The sequence below is a fragment of the Argopecten irradians genome, chromosome 1 (genome assembly GCF_041381155.1).
Source record: "Argopecten irradians isolate NY chromosome 1, Ai_NY, whole genome shotgun sequence".
Lineage (NCBI taxonomy): Eukaryota > Metazoa > Mollusca > Bivalvia > Pectinida > Pectinidae > Argopecten > Argopecten irradians.
This window is the reverse complement of record NC_091134.1, coordinates 14,562,535-14,583,498: the sequence shown is the minus strand read 5'-3', so window position 1 is coordinate 14,583,498 and position 20,964 is coordinate 14,562,535. Positions and strand designations below refer to the sequence as shown.

The 20,964-nt window shown below is 34.6% G+C and overlaps 1 protein-coding gene across 7 annotated transcripts in view; it reads right to left on the bottom strand.

The window, feature by feature from the left end:
* LOC138318604 (rap1 GTPase-activating protein 1-like) overlaps positions 1-20,964 on the bottom strand; it is a 151,840-nt gene that overhangs the window by 55,919 nt on the left and 74,957 nt on the right. For 6 of the 7 annotated variants that reach the window (XM_069261110.1, XM_069261118.1, XM_069261128.1 and 3 more), the window contains one exon: positions 17,550-17,582. In XM_069261110.1, coding sequence (XP_069117211.1) covers positions 17,550-17,582 — 33 coding nt within the window. Of the gene's footprint in view, positions 1-5,633; positions 5,681-17,549; positions 17,583-20,964 lie in introns of those variants that run through there. The other variant, XM_069261174.1, reaches the window with a different exon arrangement.

Here is a 20,964-nt window from a genome sequence, read left to right as displayed (position 1 = left end):
GTGTTAATCAGACATATATATACACAATTAAACACCAATTATTGTTCAAATGATGGGTATCATTTATGGTTTGTCGGCGGTGGATCATATTTAAGGGAAAAAAACAGAAAAAAAACAGACATAATCGCATTAAATTGAGGTCCCATGTAAATTCTGATATAGATTTTCATAGAAATATCAATATTTCAGAATCATCATTCACCTTTCCAATAAAATCACTTTCAGGCTAAAAAACACATTTTTATCAAAATTTAAATTATTAATATTTTATTTACTTACCAAATAGATTAGTCCGTACACCAGTGATAATTGTGTAGAGAGAAAGGTAAAATACAAAAAATTCCAATACACATTTGTCACTAATAACAGCTAATATTACTTTGACAGCGACAAGAACCCTATATGCTGTAACTCTATACCAGTTCTGTACGACACACTACGATCCTCTGTGAATATACCCGATTTGTGAGTGATCTGATTTTATCGAATAAATCACACCGTGTTGATCAATGCGTGTCCTCACCTTGTCGTTGACGAATAAGTTAGGGAGCAGATCATCACTATGGTTTAAGCTGCTATGGCGGTGATGTCAACGTAGAAACGAGATCGGCCAATCATGATTAAGATGTAAATCTCTATCCTGATGGTATTGTATATTCCATGGTTTCCCATTGTATATGTTTTTTACATAAAAATGCTGCATACAAAAAATATTCTAATGGTAAGACATAAATTTTGTTTGTCATTCAAAATTCTTTAACAAAATTTAAAACTATCAATGGAAAACAGATTTATTTGACAACTTATCAATATCTTAAGCCTAAAAATAGCTTCAGCACCCATTTTCATTACTTCAAATTAAATAATTGATGGATTTAATTTATATGTCACTTTCATTACAGCTAGATCAGTTTCCTAACCAAATCATATGATTTAAGGGCGTGTATATATAAAACATGTCAATCACATCTGAAAACAAAAGTGCATTCGTTCTTATATTGTTTGATGTGATTTAATTAATCATTAACTAATTAACTTTGGTTTTAATTAAATCACTGCTTCTCCCTAATTAATTACACCCACGCAATCATATGATTATTGATAAATTATACATTGCTGGCATTCTTTGTTAGATTGAATTCCAGATCAATATTCATATGTAGTTTATTATTTATATGTAGTTTATTATCTAAGCTTATTTTTAGTTCTTTAAAACAGGACCATTTTTGAGTGATCTGTCATCAGAAAACAAACTATTGAGAATCATAAAGCAGAGTAAAAAGCCGATTTTATCTGCATAGAAAAACTGCTACCAGAGCGTCCTCATTTTCTCTATACAGTTTAAAATTGATTCAGAGAAAAATTCTTCAAAATCAATAGAGTGATCATCGTGCGACACGATTTCTGTGTTTATACCCACAGGTTTGGTTTATAGCTACGGCACACGAACACGACCCCATGTTGTTATTCTGTGACCGAACATGCGATCCAGACGTCAGGTACCATCACAGTAAATATCGCCAACTGGGCAATTCATTATTTCAAGGAATGCAGTGTATATATCAATACACATGTCTAAATAGCAACAACACCTTATAAGGAAGCAAAGACATATGCTTTACAGAGAGGATGTCATATAATAAGGAGATGGTCTTTATATGGTGATATTATTTATAGAAGAGGGCCACGTTGGCCGAGTGATAAAGATGTTCTGAATATCACCACAATTAAGCGCACCATCTCTTGGATGCGAGTTCAAATCCCATGTGGGGCAGTTGCCAGGTACTGACCGCTGGTCGGTGGTTTTTCTACGGGTACTCCAGCTTTCCTTCACCAGCAAACCTGGCATATCCTTACATAACCCTGGTTATTATAGACAGAAGTAATCTTATAAAACATAATCTTTATATACAGGTGACCTTTATACACAGGTGAATTTTATACACAGGTGACCTTTATACACAGGTAATCTTTATACCCATGTGACCTTTACACACAGGTAACCTTTATACCCATGTGACCTTTATACACAGGTAACCTTTATACCCATGTGACCTTTACACACAGGTAACCTTTATACCCATGTGACCTTTACACACAGGTAACATTTATACCCATGTGACCTTTACACACAGGTAACCTTTACTTTATACACATGTGACCTTTATAAACAGGTGACCTTTATACACATGTGACCTTTATACACAGGTTATCTTTATACACAAGTAATCTTTATAGACAGGTGATTTTTATACATACAATGTAGGTGACCTTTATACACAGGTGACCTTTATACACATGTGACCTTTATACACAGGTAACCTTTATACACATGTGACCTTTATAAACAGGTGACCTTTATACACATGTGACCTTTACACACAGGTAACCTTTATACCTATGTGACCTTTACATACAGGTGACCTTTATACCCATGTGACCTTTATACACAGGTTACCTTTATACCCATGTGACCTTTATACACAGGTTACCTTTATACACAGGTTACCTGTATACCCATGTGACCTTTACATACAGGTGACCTTTATACCCATGTGACCTTTATAAACAGGTGACCTTTATACACAGGTTACCTTTATACCCATGTGACCTTTATAAACAGGTGACCTTTATACACATGTGACCTTTATACACAGGTAACCTTTATACCCATGTGACCTTTACACACAGGTAACATTTATACCCATGTGACCTTTACACACAGGTAACCTTTATACACAGGTTATCTTTATACACAAGTAATCTTTATAGACAGGTGATTTTTATACATACAATGTAGGTGACCTTTATACACAGGTGACCTTTATACACAGGTAACCTTTATACACAGGTGACCTTTATACACAGGTGAACTTTATACTCAAAGTAATCTTTATAGACAGGTGATTTTTATACATACAATGTAGGTGACCTTTATACACAGGTGACCTATATACACAGGTGACCTTTAAACACATGTGACCTTTATACACAAGTAATCTTTAAAGACAGGTGATTTTTATACATACAATGTAGGTGACCTTTATACACAGGTGACCTTTATACACAGGTGACCTTTATACACAAGTAATCTTTAAAGACAGGTGATTTTTATACATACAATGTAGGTGACCTTTATACACAGGTGACCTATATACACAGGTGACCTTTAAACACATGTGACCTTTATACACAAGTAATCTTTAAAGACAGGTGATTTTTATACATACAATATAGGTGACCTTTTTACACGTGTGACACGTGTGACCTTTATATACAGGTGACCTTTATTCACAGGTGACCTTAATACACAGGTGACATTTGTACACAGGTATTCTTTATAGATAGGTGACCTTTATTCACAGATGACCTTTTTACGCAAGTAATCTTTATAGACAGGTTATTTATATACATACAATATAGGTGACCTTTTTACATGTGTGACCTTTATAAACAGGTGACCTTTTTACACAGGTGACCTTTATACACAGGTAATCTTTATAGATAGATGACCTTTAAACATAAGTGACCTTTATACGCAAAATGTGGTCTTTAGAGGCAGGTACTCTTCATAGAAAGGTGCTCTTTACACATAAATGACCTTTATACAAAAAATATGGTCTTCATGAACAGGTGGTCCTTTTAAGTAGGTGGATAGACATTCCAGAGCATATTCTAAGGAAGGAATGGAGTCTTCCAAAACAGCTTATACTAAACATGTCCATAATTCTTTTTGATATATTTTCAAGAATCTCACTCACAGAATTTTAGCCTTGTACATCCAACAAGAAGAAATACAACAATAGCATTATCTTGTTGCCCAATATCTTTACAAACCAGACTCTCAGTCCATTCCCAGACCTATTCATAGACTATTAAAAGGAATAAAAATATGCCGATTACTTTCCCAGTGGTCCAAATCGGATGAGACATATATAGAAGCGAAATTCGCTTTTCATGGAAAAGTGTGTGTGTATATATATATAGGAATGAAACTCAGTAACTACATTAGTGGATTCCAATATAGTGCTAATTCTATGTGCCTGATGAGTTGTCACAGGCTTGATGTGTCGGAACTTAATTCCATCTTGTTACAGTCTCCGCTAGCTTGGTGAGTCTGTGTACCAGTTTTCCGGGATTGTATTAACCGGCGGTGCCCCATCAGGGCCAACGAGAGGGTATAATGACACCGGTTTACAGTGAGAAACCTTTGGTAAACGATTGTAGAAGTTGTGAAGGAAGGAGGCTTAAACTGATAAATACAGTTGTATGGTTATTGGGGTAGGAAACTATGTTACACTTCGGGATTATGCGACATAAGTTTCATTTATGGACATATTCTTCTCAGACTAATCCATTTAGCATGGTTTGGCAATTACGGTGGTGGAGTTATTAAGATGTCCCGACATATTACCACAAGTCCTCCACCTCTGGGTCATGAGTTTGAATCTCATACAGAGCATTTGCTAGGTCTGACCACTGGTAAGTGGTTTTTCACAGGGTACTCTGGCTTTTCCCCACCAAATAAACATAGCACTTTCTTAAATGACCCTAGCTCTTAATAAGACAATTAACTAATAATACCAAACCAGTCTCCATATGAAATCAGTATGTGATGGGCCATGACCAAAAGGACAGATGTAACGTATACTATGTAAGCCCTCCATTCCAATGAAAATGGGCACAAATATTGACAGATTAATTACCCTCCCAGAAAAGTATTGAAACTATCAAAAAGTTATATCAGCTCTAAGAAAGCCGAAGTTTGATGTTGAGGCTATTGGATCATGCCAATCAGAAGGATAAATGGCCAAACTCTTCTAAAACTTATTTACGATGAAATGACTCTTACATATGTTAATACTTAATCCTTATATAAATGTTGTATAACTCTAAATAACTTCATGTAGTACCCCAATTATCTCAAGCAGATAGAAGTCCATCATCTCTCAGACCCAAGAAACAACAGTTTCAATTGGAGTAACTATACCTGACACTTAGTCTCCATAAGGTAAGACACCAATTGAGCATAAAAGGTACATATAGATAGGTACATAGCCCAACTGTAAAATCTGGGCCTCCATGTGGAGGCACATCCTAGGCACCAGGAGGTCCATATCAGCCCCTCTTAGAGATGTCAGGCCCCTATTTGTCTCATGAAGTTAATACATGCAGTCCCGTTTACAGTTGCTAGCCATGGCCTCTAATATAACCCATCCTGCCCAGCTCTTAGAGATGTGAGGCCTCCATAATAGGCTAAGGAGACTCTATAGGACTTTCCATTATTCCCCAAGAAATCCCAGGCCCTACTGCAAGTTCCTAGGCCTTTACTAATTACGTTCTGGATGTGCAAGCCTCATTTTCAGTTTTTGCTGGGTGGATGTAACATGAATCTTGGATGATCAGATGACAGTCGTGCAGTACGTGATAACACATTGGCCTTTCACCTAAGCAGCCGGTTTTAATTTCACGATCAGACATAAAAAAGACCTACCTGACAACAATATGCATTAAACTATCAACTCAATCCTTCCAGGTTACCCCCACAGTAATTCAGATAAGCTGACATCACTCATTACGAAACAGCCATTAAATGAATAAATAGTTTTACAAATACTGCATGTTTTTCTTACCTATGACGGAAAGGCATTTTATATTATCTCCTGTCCACATATCTCACTGAAAACTCAGCATTCTCGATGATGATTTAGTGCTCAAAACATCTGTCGCATCGAGCCGTGTAATTTTGCATACAGATTGTGTGATAATTCATGCTCAATTACTGGGCACGGCAGACAAATATCACATATGATACAGGTATATACTGTACATCTGTTGCCATTGTTGTCGAGTAGGTATCACGGTTTTATGAGGAAGTGTCAAGGATATTCGAGATATGTCGTTTTAGAATTTACAGACAAACATTAACGAGACAGCATAAAACATTTTTATCTGTCTTGTAACTAGCCCAGAAGGTGAACTACTAGATATTGTGGGTAAATATGTCTTCTTCAAGGTCAAAATATAGCTGAAACCAGCTAAGTTTGGTGAAAGGACACCAAAAATTGCAGAAGTTTAGTGCTTTATATGAATAACAGTTTTACATGCATAAAGAATGGAATACCATGATCTTATTTAATATCTATCTTAAATTATAGCATTTTTTCTTCACTTTTTTGTCTTCTTGTGACAGCACTGACTTCACTTTACAGTGTAGCCATAATGAAACGTACTTACTGTAAGATGACTCCATCATTCTATCACTATACCGCAACCTACAAGAGTATATATGGGGTTCACATGAGGTAAAACTATAAGCAGTTGGTTGGTGGTTTTACTCCAAGAACTCTAATATTTCTACACAAACAAATTGTAGCCCATCCCTAAAACAACACATCAAGTTAACAACTAGCTAAAGAACACATGACGAAGTTCTAAGATACAATTAACATACTTTATAGGTCAGAATGTTCTTATATACCTTCAATGATATAAAAAAAAAAAAAAAAAACAGTACTGCAATTCCCAATGTTGTAATCAATAAAAAGTTCTTTTTATATTCAAAAACCACAGACAGTGGAAATAATTTCAAACAAGGATTTGAAATGATAATGGTGAAATCACGTTACAGGAAAACCTCTTCATTAAACACATTTGAACCATTCCGTCTGAAGTTAAAGATCAGACCACGTAGATCAATACCAACTTGTCTTTCACTGAATGGTAAGTTTCATGTTTGTTACCTAGCTGGCGTGTTATAAGAAGAGAATTATCGGTATAGCTGCAGGGTTTATATAATTTACCCATGCAAGCATGCAATACTTCAAAACATCGTGAATTTAACAAAATGTCATCCGACGTGACAGTAAAATTCTCCAACTTGTATTCTTAGACAAACTTCCCTGAAAATGTTGGAATATATAACACATGGATTTATATTATTAATGTCTACTTGACACGACACATAGAAATGAAAATGGTAAAATTTATGGCTTTATGCCTGTAACGTGTAAAGTCACAGAACAAGGTCCTTGCAATATATGCCCAAATCTTTCACCTGCTATCATTCTGGGCTATTTCTCGTTCATGCTTAAGCACAAAATCTTTTCATGTTTCAGGCTTCACTTTGACCTTGAATGAAGGTCAGGTCATTTATTTAGATAAGCTTTGTTGGCCTTCATCAATGCATGCTCTTAAAGTCCACTACCAAGTTTTCATAAGGCCTCTTGGTATTTGAAAAAAGTAGTTAAAAAGGAAAAGTTAATGCTGGCTTAGATTGGTAGTCGGGCAAGTGGACAAATGTAAAAGCTACAGACGGATGACAAACAAAGCACCAACTCATAAGCTCATTTGCTCTAATATCTCTTGGGGCAAGTGAGCTAAAAATAATCATTATCAGGTCAACAGCCCCTCGTTTAAATCGACAAAGATTTTATCCCTAATATATACCAATCATGTAATGACCACTGATTAGTAGGACAAAGGAGACAGCTACGTTTGTACACGAAGACATCTTTGATAGCTCGATATCTATATTTTCAGTAATAGGTAATGATCAAAGATATCCTTTTTCAGGAAACAAACACCACATAATGATTTCTCCTGTAGTAGGATTTCTCTGATTTACCAAGATCACCCAGATAAGCCTTGATCTTCGATCGGACTTAAATCGTTGGTCCAGATATTTGCATCATTTATCCGTGTTCGGAGACAATTTGATCCTAATCTTCAATCACAATTGCTGAGATTGCATTTAAGAGAATGCAGATTTCTTACATGATAATGTTTTTAGGAAGAAAATCGTTGAAATGAAAAGAGGAAATCTGAGATTTTGAAAGGATTATTTGAATAGTAGATGAGGAATTGTCGAGGCTGAAGTAATATGTCATGTCGAAGGTCTGCTACACTGTTAATGTCGGGTAATTTGACAGAGTTTCTGCCATCAAATACACCCAGCTTAATTGGTCGAACAACTATGGACTTCACTCTCACGCAATACTGCAAATGAATGCCGAAGTAAGTACGTCACATCCCTCTATCAAATTTGTCTTTTCCAACTCAGAGTTGTCCATTCTTGGATAAAAGTATTGATTGTTATGTAGTAAAATATGGTTATTACGAACCTCTGGGGCCATTAAAATAATAATTTCATTATAAGCATAATTCGTTATACACATTACAGATATCTTATAGAATGAAAATTGCTACGTTATGACCATGAATTTGCAGTAATCGTGTTCATTATGAACATTTTACTGTAGGTCATATATTTTGGCAAAAGTTACATCATGGGATGCTGTCTTGCAAATATCAGCAAAATAATTAACACATTTGAACACTTTTGCGATGGACATGATCTTGTCAATAGGCTGGCTACATATGTATCGATTGGCTACATTAAGGCAGTTCTCTATGGAAGAAAATTATCTAACATAAAACGATTTTTTTCAAATTGATACCAAACAGTAAAAATCAACACAATGAAGGAAATCATCTCAATCTTTCTAGCCAAAACAAATATATGTCACCATTAGTTTCTGAAAATATTACAAAATGCTTCTAATAAAAGTTTACGTCATCTGAAATTTTTCGAAAAAAAACCCAGTCTGCATTTAAAATTGAAATCCTGATGCCTTTCCTTTCTCCACCCGCTATCATTCTGACATCTGATACTCTTGTCAGACTAGGGTTAGGGCCCCATAGCATTAAAACACTGCAGTGATTCAGACTGTTTTTCTTTACGACCTTCTGTGAAAGCCTGGGGGATGAGTTTTAGGGATATACCCTTAAAGATATGTCAATCTTACGGCCTGAGAGTGGGAGTATAGGGATCAACTGAGCGGTTTTTATTTTTAGACTTCTTTATGTATTAATCGCCCATCTGAGATATCCATTTGATGATATAAATGATCTAAAACAGTCTCTCAGCTTCGCATCTGTAGCTAAATCACTTCGACAGAGAAATTATACAATGTTGAACACAGACAGATCTCTACAAAATGTGGCAAAAAATTACTTTTACAAAGCATAATCATAAACTAACCCGTGGTTAGCAAGTACTGAATAATTTTTTTGTTTCTTAAATCTCTTCAGAGACATGGGCCAAAACAGTGTAGACTCAAATGTCTACATTTCTTTTACCTAATTTCCTGTCATTTCAGATCTGATCTAATAACTCATATATACTTCAAAAAGTTATGAGTAAATTCATCAAAATAATAAATATATGCTTGGATGTTCAAGGCCAATTTTGCACTTGCATATTACAGAGTTATCTGCCCTTGTGGATGTGGCAATTGATACCTACCAGAAAGGGAAGTAACTGTGTAGCATGCAAAGACCGAATTCATTGTCACATGAATGTGAATATTTAAAAAAAAAAAAAAAAAATCAGAATGCTTGATCAGGTCGTTGGGGAAGGTGTTATTCGCGCATTTTTGAAATAATTTAGTGTATATCATAGGACGTACAGTCAGTTGATTTTTGTTAGAGACAAATACCTATAAGCAGCCAAATGTACTCCTACGCAGGTCAATCAACGGAGTGTTGATGACCTGCTTGGGTACAAACATTAGTCTGGGAATGCTGGGTAATGTCCACTGGTAATGGCAGTGAACTAGCTGAAGTAACAGACAAAATAGCCAATTGAACAATTACAACACATTTTTTTAGAGTCTTGGGAACCACAATGTTTGTTCATATTCAATTGAACACAAACCAAAAATAAATAAATTGTTTGTAGACTGTATATAATCTTATTTTTAACCATTATCTCTAGACCAATGTCCATTGAAATTGGTCAGATCTTTGACTACAGGCTGCAAACATTTTCTTAAAATCAAACTACAATAAAATGTATTTTATTGATCTAGAAAATTTTGGGATGTAAACAAATAACGAGTATATTTTTATGTAGAACTTTTCATTCTGGTATTGCAGATAGCTTTCAATATTTAAATTATGTTGTTTGTCTACAGATAAAATTTGATCCTAATTGTTGTGTCAAGTAAAAATTGGGTGTTTATTAATCTTTCTTTAGCTTTGACATCTTAGTGTTTAGGTCATTGAAGCTTAATCAACAAAATAAGGCATTTTATGAATAATAGTCAATATATAGGCAAAACCGCCCGACATGTTCAAATTTCTTTACCATAGGCATCGATCCTTTAAAGTTGCAATTAAGACATCTGTCCAGAAAATCCAACAGGAGTCAGATTAAAGGCAAATCGTCTATCTCTAAAATGTCCAAATCATACCAACAGAAAACTTCTTTACAAACAATTTAACTGTACAGTCAGACCAAATTTACATCTCAAGAGAACCTTGTTTCTACGGAGACAGACATCTTCACTTTCTGTGTAGCAATTCAGACATAAACATCTAAATAGCCATCATGTTTAGAGAGCACTTTCTATTTTAAGACTGGCTTCTTTAAGAACCTCTCCTTTCTGTCTGTTTTTTCCTTTGAGTGATACTTGTTCCTGCATTATGTTCACTTCAATTGAATTACTTAAAAGCCAGTAAAGTAAACTTTAATGAAGTTATTTTTTTTAACTTGAAGCCAAATGTTAATCTAGAAAAGCTTGTTCGTTATGTCAACCCTTCAACAGAACACATTCGGATCCTTCACCAACACTTTACACTTCTACTTGTGGATAATAGTGCACGCGTATTAAAACAAGAGAGAAAATCATACATGTGCATAAAAAGTACTAATTTACAATGTTTCATTCTTTAGTTAATTAAGTCCTGTTAATGATAAAATTTCTGAACCTTTTGATCAGTAAATATATCTCCAATTCCCCCCCCCCCCTTACCTCAACGAATGGGATTTTTCTTTCACGTTAAGATACAAAATCTCATTAGCAATTCAAAAAAAGATGTTTTGGTGTAGGTGGACAGAGACATATAGGGTCTACAGTATCATCAGACATAATACAATATGCCTCCCTCGGGTGCTCAAAAGTGACCATCAGTGTCCAATTAAGCCTCCAGAGTATAAGCCATCAAAACAGACCACTTAGGATCAAGACTTCTGCGTCTCTCCGGAGGAGCTACAAATGTATCCAAAGATGTTTCCCTGGTGTCGGAAAAAATGTGATCAGATGAGAAATTCCCTCCCAGGGGGTCATCAATATAACATGGGAGTGTATTTACTGTCCATAGCTTAGTGTGGTATTGTGGGAGTGTTTTGGAATGGCATCTTCTGTGTTGTTTTCAACCATGTATTTTGGAACTAGAAATACTAGTCATGTTTATAAATAAGAGTCATTTACCCCTGAAATTTGGCAATGAACTGGCCTAATTTTTGATTTAGTAGAGCCTAAATTTGTCTTCCAAAATGAATGACTTAAATTTCCTTCATATGACATAGAATGAGATAGGTTGGGACAGGTTGGGAGGTGTTAGGATGGGTATAGGTGTAAGAATCTCTACAGTGCCTTTTTATGACAAATAAGAGACATGAAAAGACAAACACCTATATCATACAAGAAACTATATATTTAACATTGATCCATTTGCAATGAACATAAAGTGATATCAACAAGCAGTAGCATAAAATTGAATGCCAATTTTGTTTTCCAATTGGCATTCACATTTTTCAAAAAATACCTTAATTTAAAAAAGAATCTTAATGCAATTTACTACACTGCATGCAGTTGATGACTGAATGTTATAATAATTAATAAACATATATCATTATTTCGACATGATCCCAGCTCAATGCACACAAATATTTCCTATGAACAACACACGTACTAGAAATGAAGGTCTATATTGGTATGAACCACATCTGCACAAAAAAATCAAGTATGCAGCATTATAATGCATCACATCCCGTCGGTGAACGTCAGGACTGTATATTGATCAGACTCTAAGCCCTAACTTTTATCTGTCCCCTTACAAATAACCAGCTGTGTCCTTATTAGTAGCTGGCTGTGAGATTTCAGGATCAGCATAAAGTTGTGACTTCTAGTCACCATTGGCCATCTAAACACCATTTTGTTTCGCCTGTTAAATCCGCCCGACATTTAATGTTGCTCAGCCATCAGCTTCTAACGTCTGTTGTACACATTCATTGTCACAATTTGGATGTTTTATATTTTTGTTTACTTTTGTGACTTAGTGACTGATCAGAACATCAATTCCATGGAAACGGCCATTCTGTCAACTGTAGTATAACAATTCCAAAAAACATTTTCTTTTTATAAACAAAAGTGATATTGACCTTGTCATTTGGAGCTGAAAAACATCTGAATTAAGAAAAGACATTTACGGTATGATGGTATATTCGCCTAAAAGGGGAACTCAAATAATCGCTGGGAAAACTGACCACTTAAATAACCAATCACTTACATAAGAACTCTTCAATATTTTTTTGGAAACTTCTTGCAACGTCTAAAGTTGAACACTTGGAAAATCTCTTACAGAAAATTCATTGACATATGGTAATTGTTATTAATCAGAGGAAAATAGTCCTTCAAAACAATTTTACATGCATGATTCAGTGTTCTGACTATGATTGCTTATAATGAAAACTTTTGGTCATCAAAAGTATCAATGGTGTATTGTAGAAAGATGATGCTCAGCTCTTTTGTGAAGCCAATGGTGTGACTTTTTTACAATTTGTTTTGCTATAGTTAATAGTCCTGCATTGTCCAACACAAACAATGACCAGGAGCGCTGACCACTTTGACTAAATCATTCCCTTCACTGCATGGTGCTAGAGGGTTACACACTGTACAATGCTACCATGATTACAGCCCCTATAAAATCGTAATGGCTGAACAGATTAAAGTGAGGGAATTAATGCAGGAATAACATGATGCCAATTAGCACTGAATGGAATGTAATTACATAATTAGAAGGGTGTTACTAAAATCAAAAGCTTCTTTTTATACGGATATTTCAGAGTTCAGACTTTCACTCAAAGACATTATAAAAGAAGACAAGGACTAGCTGTAAGCTGTCTGTTGTTGCCAGGCATTATAACTTCCATTCACTTAGTTCAGACAAGGGCCTTAACTCTTGCTTTCAATTTATTAAATCCCTGCAAGCAAATTCTTGGTAAGACATTTTAAAAAGTTGAATCTTGTATTCAAAGGACTCTGAGACATAAATAATTGTTTTATACTTTAAGTGCAAAAGAGATTGTAGAATTCCTAGATAATTAACAAGATAATAAGGCAATGATTATCATAGGTAAATGACTGCATATTATTTAAGAGAATGGACGCCATGATGTTATAATAATTAGAAAACATGCAAGGTGCCTGCTTTCAAAAACATATTTTTAAAGGACATCAAAAAACAGTACTGTCAGCTGAAACAGACCTAAACTGACTCCACTGAGATTACAGAGAACATGTTTTGATGTTAGACATGATGTTCTGTCTGTGCCTGACGTTGAACAGTAAACACATTGTTCTCTCAATCCACACAGCTCTCACTCAAACACAAAAATGTCAATTGCTCGACACTCCGTACTTGACTCTGTCTCTCATTCTAAGTGTAACACTTGGGGAGGATTATAGCCCCTTAGTAATTACCAATCTTCACCACCAGAGGGCGATATGATCAGAACACTTTCTGATCACTTATGCACATGGAAATAATTATTGGAAAATACAGAGACAAAGGTACTTTTAATCATCCACATGTACATTGAAATCTTATTATTTGAAATTATTTCATAATGGAAGTCGTTGTTTTGGACAAAGGAACTCTGATTACCCGTTCTGATATTGAAATGTAAGAAAACGAATGGAAATTCAATGATTAATTATGTAATTTGAAACAAAGAGGCAATTCATTCATACAATTTCAATTTTAATTTCACAGAGATCCTAATAAAATTGTTTTTGTTAGGAACAACGACATGCCATTTATTCAGAACACAATCAAGATAAAAACCTTGATACCTGTCAATCCTCATTACATTTTCTGTAATTAATCTAAATTCCTATAATTAAAAGTAATATTTCTTGAAGAGCAACCATTGGTTCATCCAACAAAATCCTGAAAATTTATTCAGAATTTGGTACAAATTGAAGAAAATTTTACACTAATTTCATGTATTGCCGTGGTCAGACTGACGTCAGTACATTAGGTCACCTTTTGGTTAAGAAGTAGTAAATTGTAAGATTACATGATCACTCCGTTTCCACTTTTGATTTAAAGGCGTTACCACAGACGGACTAGTGTTTTTATTTATGATAAAACACGCTACTTTATAGATGATATATGACACTTTTGACAAGCAGTATAGTACTCAAAACTTAACCACTTTTCCTTGTCTGCTACTTAAACATGTGAAGTAGCTACCAGATGGTACTTCTTCACTATAATCACAATTTTTTATTTCAAACGTGACAAAAAGCAGGGCCGCACACCCTTGTAGTAAAAACCTGTTTTGTTTTTATTGTTTAATTTGCAATATTGACTATGAAGGTCATACAGGGACAAATCCATCACGTATGAGTTAATCACATATGTGTTTTAAAGGTTTCGTATTATTTTTGTATTTATCTGAATCAATTCATAGTGCTATATATCACTGAGGCATACCTGAGCAATATGTAACCTTCATCCATATAGGCTCACGTCACGACATTATACTGAATTATTGTGCTATTTCACTGAAGTATACTGAATAAGGAAAACATCACATTATTCTGAATTATAGTGTTGTATCACTGAACCATATTGAATAAGAAACACTCTCCAGTGACAATATTCTAAATCATGATGCTAATAACTGAATTATACTGGACAGGAAATATGTTTCAGACACATCATACTCAATTATAGTGCTATCTCACTGAACCTTACCAAGCAGGTATTCTAACCCATTCAGTCACATCCAACATATCTTTGGGCAATGAATCAATCCAACAATTTCTACAGCACTACTCAACCCCCCCCCCCACTCTACCATGAGATACTATATATCAGGACCAGGTAGTTATCCTCCCCAGACAAATCAGCACAGGTCTGACTATACATCAGTTTCTCATCAACCACTATATATAGACCCTAATTTCACTGCTTGGTACACTCAGTGCTTCTGTCAATTATTTAGACATGATTAGCAATCATTGACCTAATTTTCAGCTCAAACATCTGGATTATATATATATATATAGACAGTAATGTTAAAAATAGCAATATATTGGACAAAGTCAGACTTTCACTGATGCTACAAATTTTTGGGAAATATTCTGAATAATTTTAATTTATTGCCTAGGTTTACGGCTTCCTAGTAAACATTCTATGTAGATTGTTGATTAAAATAATTTATACATTAGTTTTTTTTCCAATCACATTCATTCCTGTCTATTTTATATCACGATATGCATGAATTTCACAAATAGCATATTTAAATCCATGCCTGTAGGAAACAAAAAAAGTTTGTACTGTTGTCCTTCAAAATCGTTCATGCTACCATTTGAGATTTCTAGGCTTTCTGTAGTGTTCTTGGTACATATCAGAATTCCTGGAAAAATTCAGCTGTGCTTTATCATGCAACCAACAGAGGAGCTATGAGGAGTGTGTATTTGGGTAAGATGATATAAAAGGATAATAACAAAATATAACTATGGTGATGTCCTTCTCACAGAGCAGTATATGTGTTGGATCAGCAAGACCTCTGACTGACATTTCCAGTCCGTGAGGAGACATTCACTGATCCCCTTAATCAGAGGATCCAGGGACTTCCGGAGCGGAAGCTGCTAATGACATAAACCTAAGACAGTGATGGGGGCAAATAACCTTGGATATCCTACAAATGATATCTTAATTACAGATCAAACACAAAACCTTTATAAAACATTGAAACCTCACATAAAATTGTCATTAAAGGGGAAGTAACTCCAGAGAAATATTGATCTAGCTATTGGACTTGAATTATGTTGTTTGTATGTATAAGCATTCCAGTTACTTAGATTTAAGCATATGCATATTGTTGCAATGAATGAAAGGTGAAGGTCATTCATTTGAACAAACTTAAACCAATTTACCCCGGCATGCTATATATTAAAGATAGATAATGACAACGTTGAATAGACAAAAAATGATGCCGTATCAAAACATAACCTGCTGTTTATTTGCTCTGCAATGTGGCAAGAAAGATGAAAATTCATGAAATGAAATCTCACATTTGAACATTATCATCACAACAGAATACTTTATTGACAACTCAGTTTTTGTACCACTTTCACCCGAGGTTATCAGATTTGAAGCCGTTGAAACTTTACAAATCAGTTTCACGAAATCTAATTTGAAAATTTCATCACATCCCAGTTGACAATCTGTTACTGACAGAGGATTTAAGAACAGCAGTATTTTCAATTTTCTAGCAGATAATTAAAATACTTTAGGCGCTGGATTGAAAACCTGTCTGGACTCAATAGTGTTGTCTTGGCGACGTGGATGAAAACATCTCACCCATTGCATACAGAATCATAGACGCTAATCAGCGAAAATTAGCGTTTCTCCGATTCATTGGGTAATATACGCTTTTTTTTCCCTGCTGTATTATTCAATTTACTGAATGTATACTGAGACATTATCTTGTTTGATAAACATTTATTCCTAGATGATATTCAAGGAATTTATTTAATGATGGTATATTGGCAATACAAATGTAGTTGTATTAAAAGCACTGATCTTTAGACATCAGCTTATCCTATATTTAATTATTCCACAAACATACAAGGATTGGTACATGCAAAGTACCCATACCTATAAACTAACGCAAGTTAAAATATGGGACCAAATAGTTAACTTCCTTAGAATGCTTCTTATTCGGGATACATATTATCTTTAGATAATTTTGGGAATTTGTATTCTCTTAAGATATATCTTAATTTCCAAGGTGATAATTTTCTCAAAGAACTCTGGCTTTTCCAGTATCATTAATTGTTTTAGTACTGGCAATCAAATAAATTGTGAATTTCCAATGTTAAAAACATGTTTAACTCATTAAACAGCGGCCACCTTTTCAAAAGTTTAAAGTTCTTCATGTTGTATATCACAGAAAAACTTTGAGATATTTTGCATCTGGGGAAAAAAATACATCATGCTGTCAAATATCACAGGTTAAAAAGAATGTTAATTAAACATAGTTAATTAGATTAATTAGCATGAGGTACAAATAATTACAAGTGTACTTGAAAACAGTTGATGTTTTAACCTCAATTCTGATATCAACCTATCAAGGTCGCCGGGGAATAGTTTCAAGGTCATAAAGTGACATTGATAATGATTCATCTATGAAACATGCTGTATACTTTTTTGGATTGGTTACAAAAGGTTAATGTTCACTGAAAATTTATATTTACAGTAATTAGCATGCTTGGATCTACTTTGGTTCCATCATTGGAACCGCATACTGTATATCCACGTCTTGAAATGGAAATTAAAGACTTCAATGGATTGTGCTCTCAAAGATAGGTAATATTCAAGATGGCTGCTGCTGCTGGCAAATTTCCAAGGAATATGTCCAAAATCAGGAGCTAGAGAAAGATATGAAGTAAAATGGCTCTTACCTGTAGCTTCGCAGATTAAGAGAAGTATCACATCTGCAACAGAAATTAAAATGTACAAATTAATGACACATCCAAACAGTTCCATACTAAAATTAATCTTTTTATGATATTTAATTTGACATAAAATCTGCTTGCCATATGATTAATTCAACAAACAATGGGGCTTCCTGTGTTTCAAAATCACAGACCTCTCATGTTTCTACATTACAGAGAAGTATCAACTCAACATATCCTTGGTGACATCAAACAATGATAGGGATGATGGCACTGACAGCAGTGATGATTAAAGAGGTGGCAGCGGAGGGATGAAGATATGTCAACAAAAATTTAACAAACAATGCGACTTCATGTGTGTCTAGATCACAGACTTCTTGTGATTTTAGATCAGAGAACAGAGGAGTATCAACTTGATAAATCCTAGCTCGGTACGTGACTTAAAACAGTGATAGGTAGTGATGGCACTGACGGTGGTGATGGTTAAAGTGGTGGCACCGGTGGGATGGCAGTGAGACTGGCACTGACGGTGGTGATGGTTAAAGTGGTGGCACCGGTGGGATGGCAGTGAGACTGGCACTGACGATGGTGATGGTTAAAGTGGTGGCACCGGTGGGATGGCAGTGAGACTGGCACTGACGATGGTGATGGTTAAAGTGGTGGCACCGGTGGGATGGCAGTGAGACTGGCACTGACGATGGTGATGGTTAAAGTGGTGGCACCGGTGGGATGGCAGTGAGACTGGCACTGACGATGGTGATGGTTAAAGTGGTGGCACCGGTGGGATGGCGGTGAGACGCTTAGATAGTCAGGAACCACAAAAGGGATGCTTTATTATAATTGATTGATTAAAATGTGAAAAAAGTGTTATCTCAGTTCATAGAAATTCAAACATTGGAATTAAACGTTGCTGTCAACAATATCACATAATCATACATACACCTGGACCTTAATTAAGATTTTCCTGCCCTATGGTGAAATATCAAAAGGTTTATTTTTGCAAACTTTGAGACAATTGAAAAGCAAGTTTCATAAAATCCCAATTCACAAATTTTAAGATATGGGCTATATCTAATGACTCTACGAAAATGTGATATATACATTTTCACAGATACTACATGTATCTGAAATTTCTGACATCTGATAACAAATACTTGTAAACACTGCACACTTATATATATGCTTAGCAATCAAGAATAATGAATACTGAGAAACCCAGCTGACAAAATTTACATGAATTATCAATATATAACCAACCAAAACACAGTGATAAAAATACAGCCTGCATAATTCTCAAAACCTATAACCCCTTCCCTGAAAGAACAAACAATCCTTTCCCTAAATCCCCTTCACTATCAAGCATCAACATGACAACTATAATCCGCTTTCATTTCCTTTTTTATCAAGAAAACAGAAAATAAGCTTGCAAAACATCAAGATTGTCATATTTTCAATCCTTTTGAAAAATCGATTTCAAAGAGACTTTCAGGAAATGAAAAATCTGTTTGGCAGATTTTCCACATGATGAAATGATCAATAATAATAAAGACTTATAAATACTCATTGATCATGGTTTTTCGTCTGCAGTAAAGATTTCTAACATCAGATTCCAAAGTCCATTGAAAAGTGTGTTTGTATAACACTTTTATTTGCAAGATGTTATTTTGATTTTTTTTGTATCAAAAAGATAATCTAAATGTTAAAATTGAAATTGAAAATGTTTTTTTCTTTTTCCATTACAAAGGAAACTTCTTGACAAGAGGGCTAAGCACTTCAATATCAATATAAATTAATTTCTTCAGACCGTTGAACTTGCATGGTTAAAACCATTTTATCAAAATTGCACATGCCATGAAAAAATACAAGAGGCTCATGGGCAATAGGTCAGGACCTATTGGTCAGATGATCTAACAAGTAATGTTTTCAGTTTTCTTCCATTTATTTCAGATTTCACAATACAATAGGTATGTAGACATCATGGATGCGTTCAGATGGTCCATGTCACAGTTAAATCCCACGCCTTTCGCAAACCAGGAGAAATCAATCAAGATTTGAATACAATATGAAAATGTAACAACTTCTGTATTTTGATAACGCATCTCATTCCAGACCAAAAACAAAGAGATTTTTGTCTGTTTTGTACACGACACTAGCATCTGTGTGTAAGGAAAGCTTGATTATACATTGTTAATGCATACTGAATCAAAACATCTGTGTGACCCTGATATCAATATTAATACATCAACGACTTTTGTGACCCTTGTATGTTATCAATGGCCGTCTGCTTTGTGTTTAAATCTCAAACACAATATAAACAACTCTAATGAGTAAGATATAATGTCATGTTTGCATTTTCTCTTATAAAAAATCTAGTCAATTACCATAAGGCATAATTCATTGTTTGAAAATCTGTCTTATATGAAAAGCAAAAAAAAACCACCTAGAAATGTCTAAAACCTAATATGCCTATCTCCACACAAATTCAGATAGAAGGGGACAGGCATAGCATTGATAGTTCACACTTTTATTCTCTTGACCAATCCTTACCATTGGGAAAATCAGAACCCAAGAGGAGAGACTATTATTGTAAAATTGTATTAAGAGTGTCGATATAGGAGGAAATTTTATAAGGCGATTGATAGTATTCTATATCTTCAATCTAGGGGGAGATAATCACAAATTAAATATAGTTGGTTGACTTTACGCATGTACTTATAGGGGATGATTGTCAGTCGTAGATTAATCCAAAGACAGATAACTGATTTAAAAAAGTTGGTTGAGTGATCAGTCTAGCTTCAAATTAATTGTGTGAAGTAAACATTCACAGGGAAATCTGCAATAACTTCAGGGCTGAAACTCAGCCTTCAATTCAGGGGGAGATAATTCTGAAGAAAATTTAGCTGGCAACAATAGATCTTTTTATGGGTTGGGTTTAATTAACCTATTTTGTTTCTAATTAAACTTGACATTTCTTTACAATAACTTATACAAGCTATCTAGTTTCAATAAATGGAATTAAATTTGTATGATCGAGTGTTGTTTAATTCAATTTAAAATATACAATTAATCTTGATTTTTCGCTGCAACCATTACTTCTTGAAAAGTTGACTCAATTATACAGCAACAGACCATACAGGGGGAGATAATTCTGAAGAAAATTTAGCTGGCAACAATAGATCTTTTTATGGGTTGGGTTTATTTAACCTATTTTGTTTCTAATTAAACTGGACATTTCTTTACAATAACTTATACAAGTTATCTAGTTTTAATAAATGGAATTACATTTGTATGATCGAGTTCTGCTTAATTCAATTTAAAATACACAGTTAATCTTGATTTTTTCGCTGCAACCATTACTTTCTGAAAAGTTGACTCAAATATACAGCAGCAGACCATACACTGAAAAATAAATTCTCAGAAG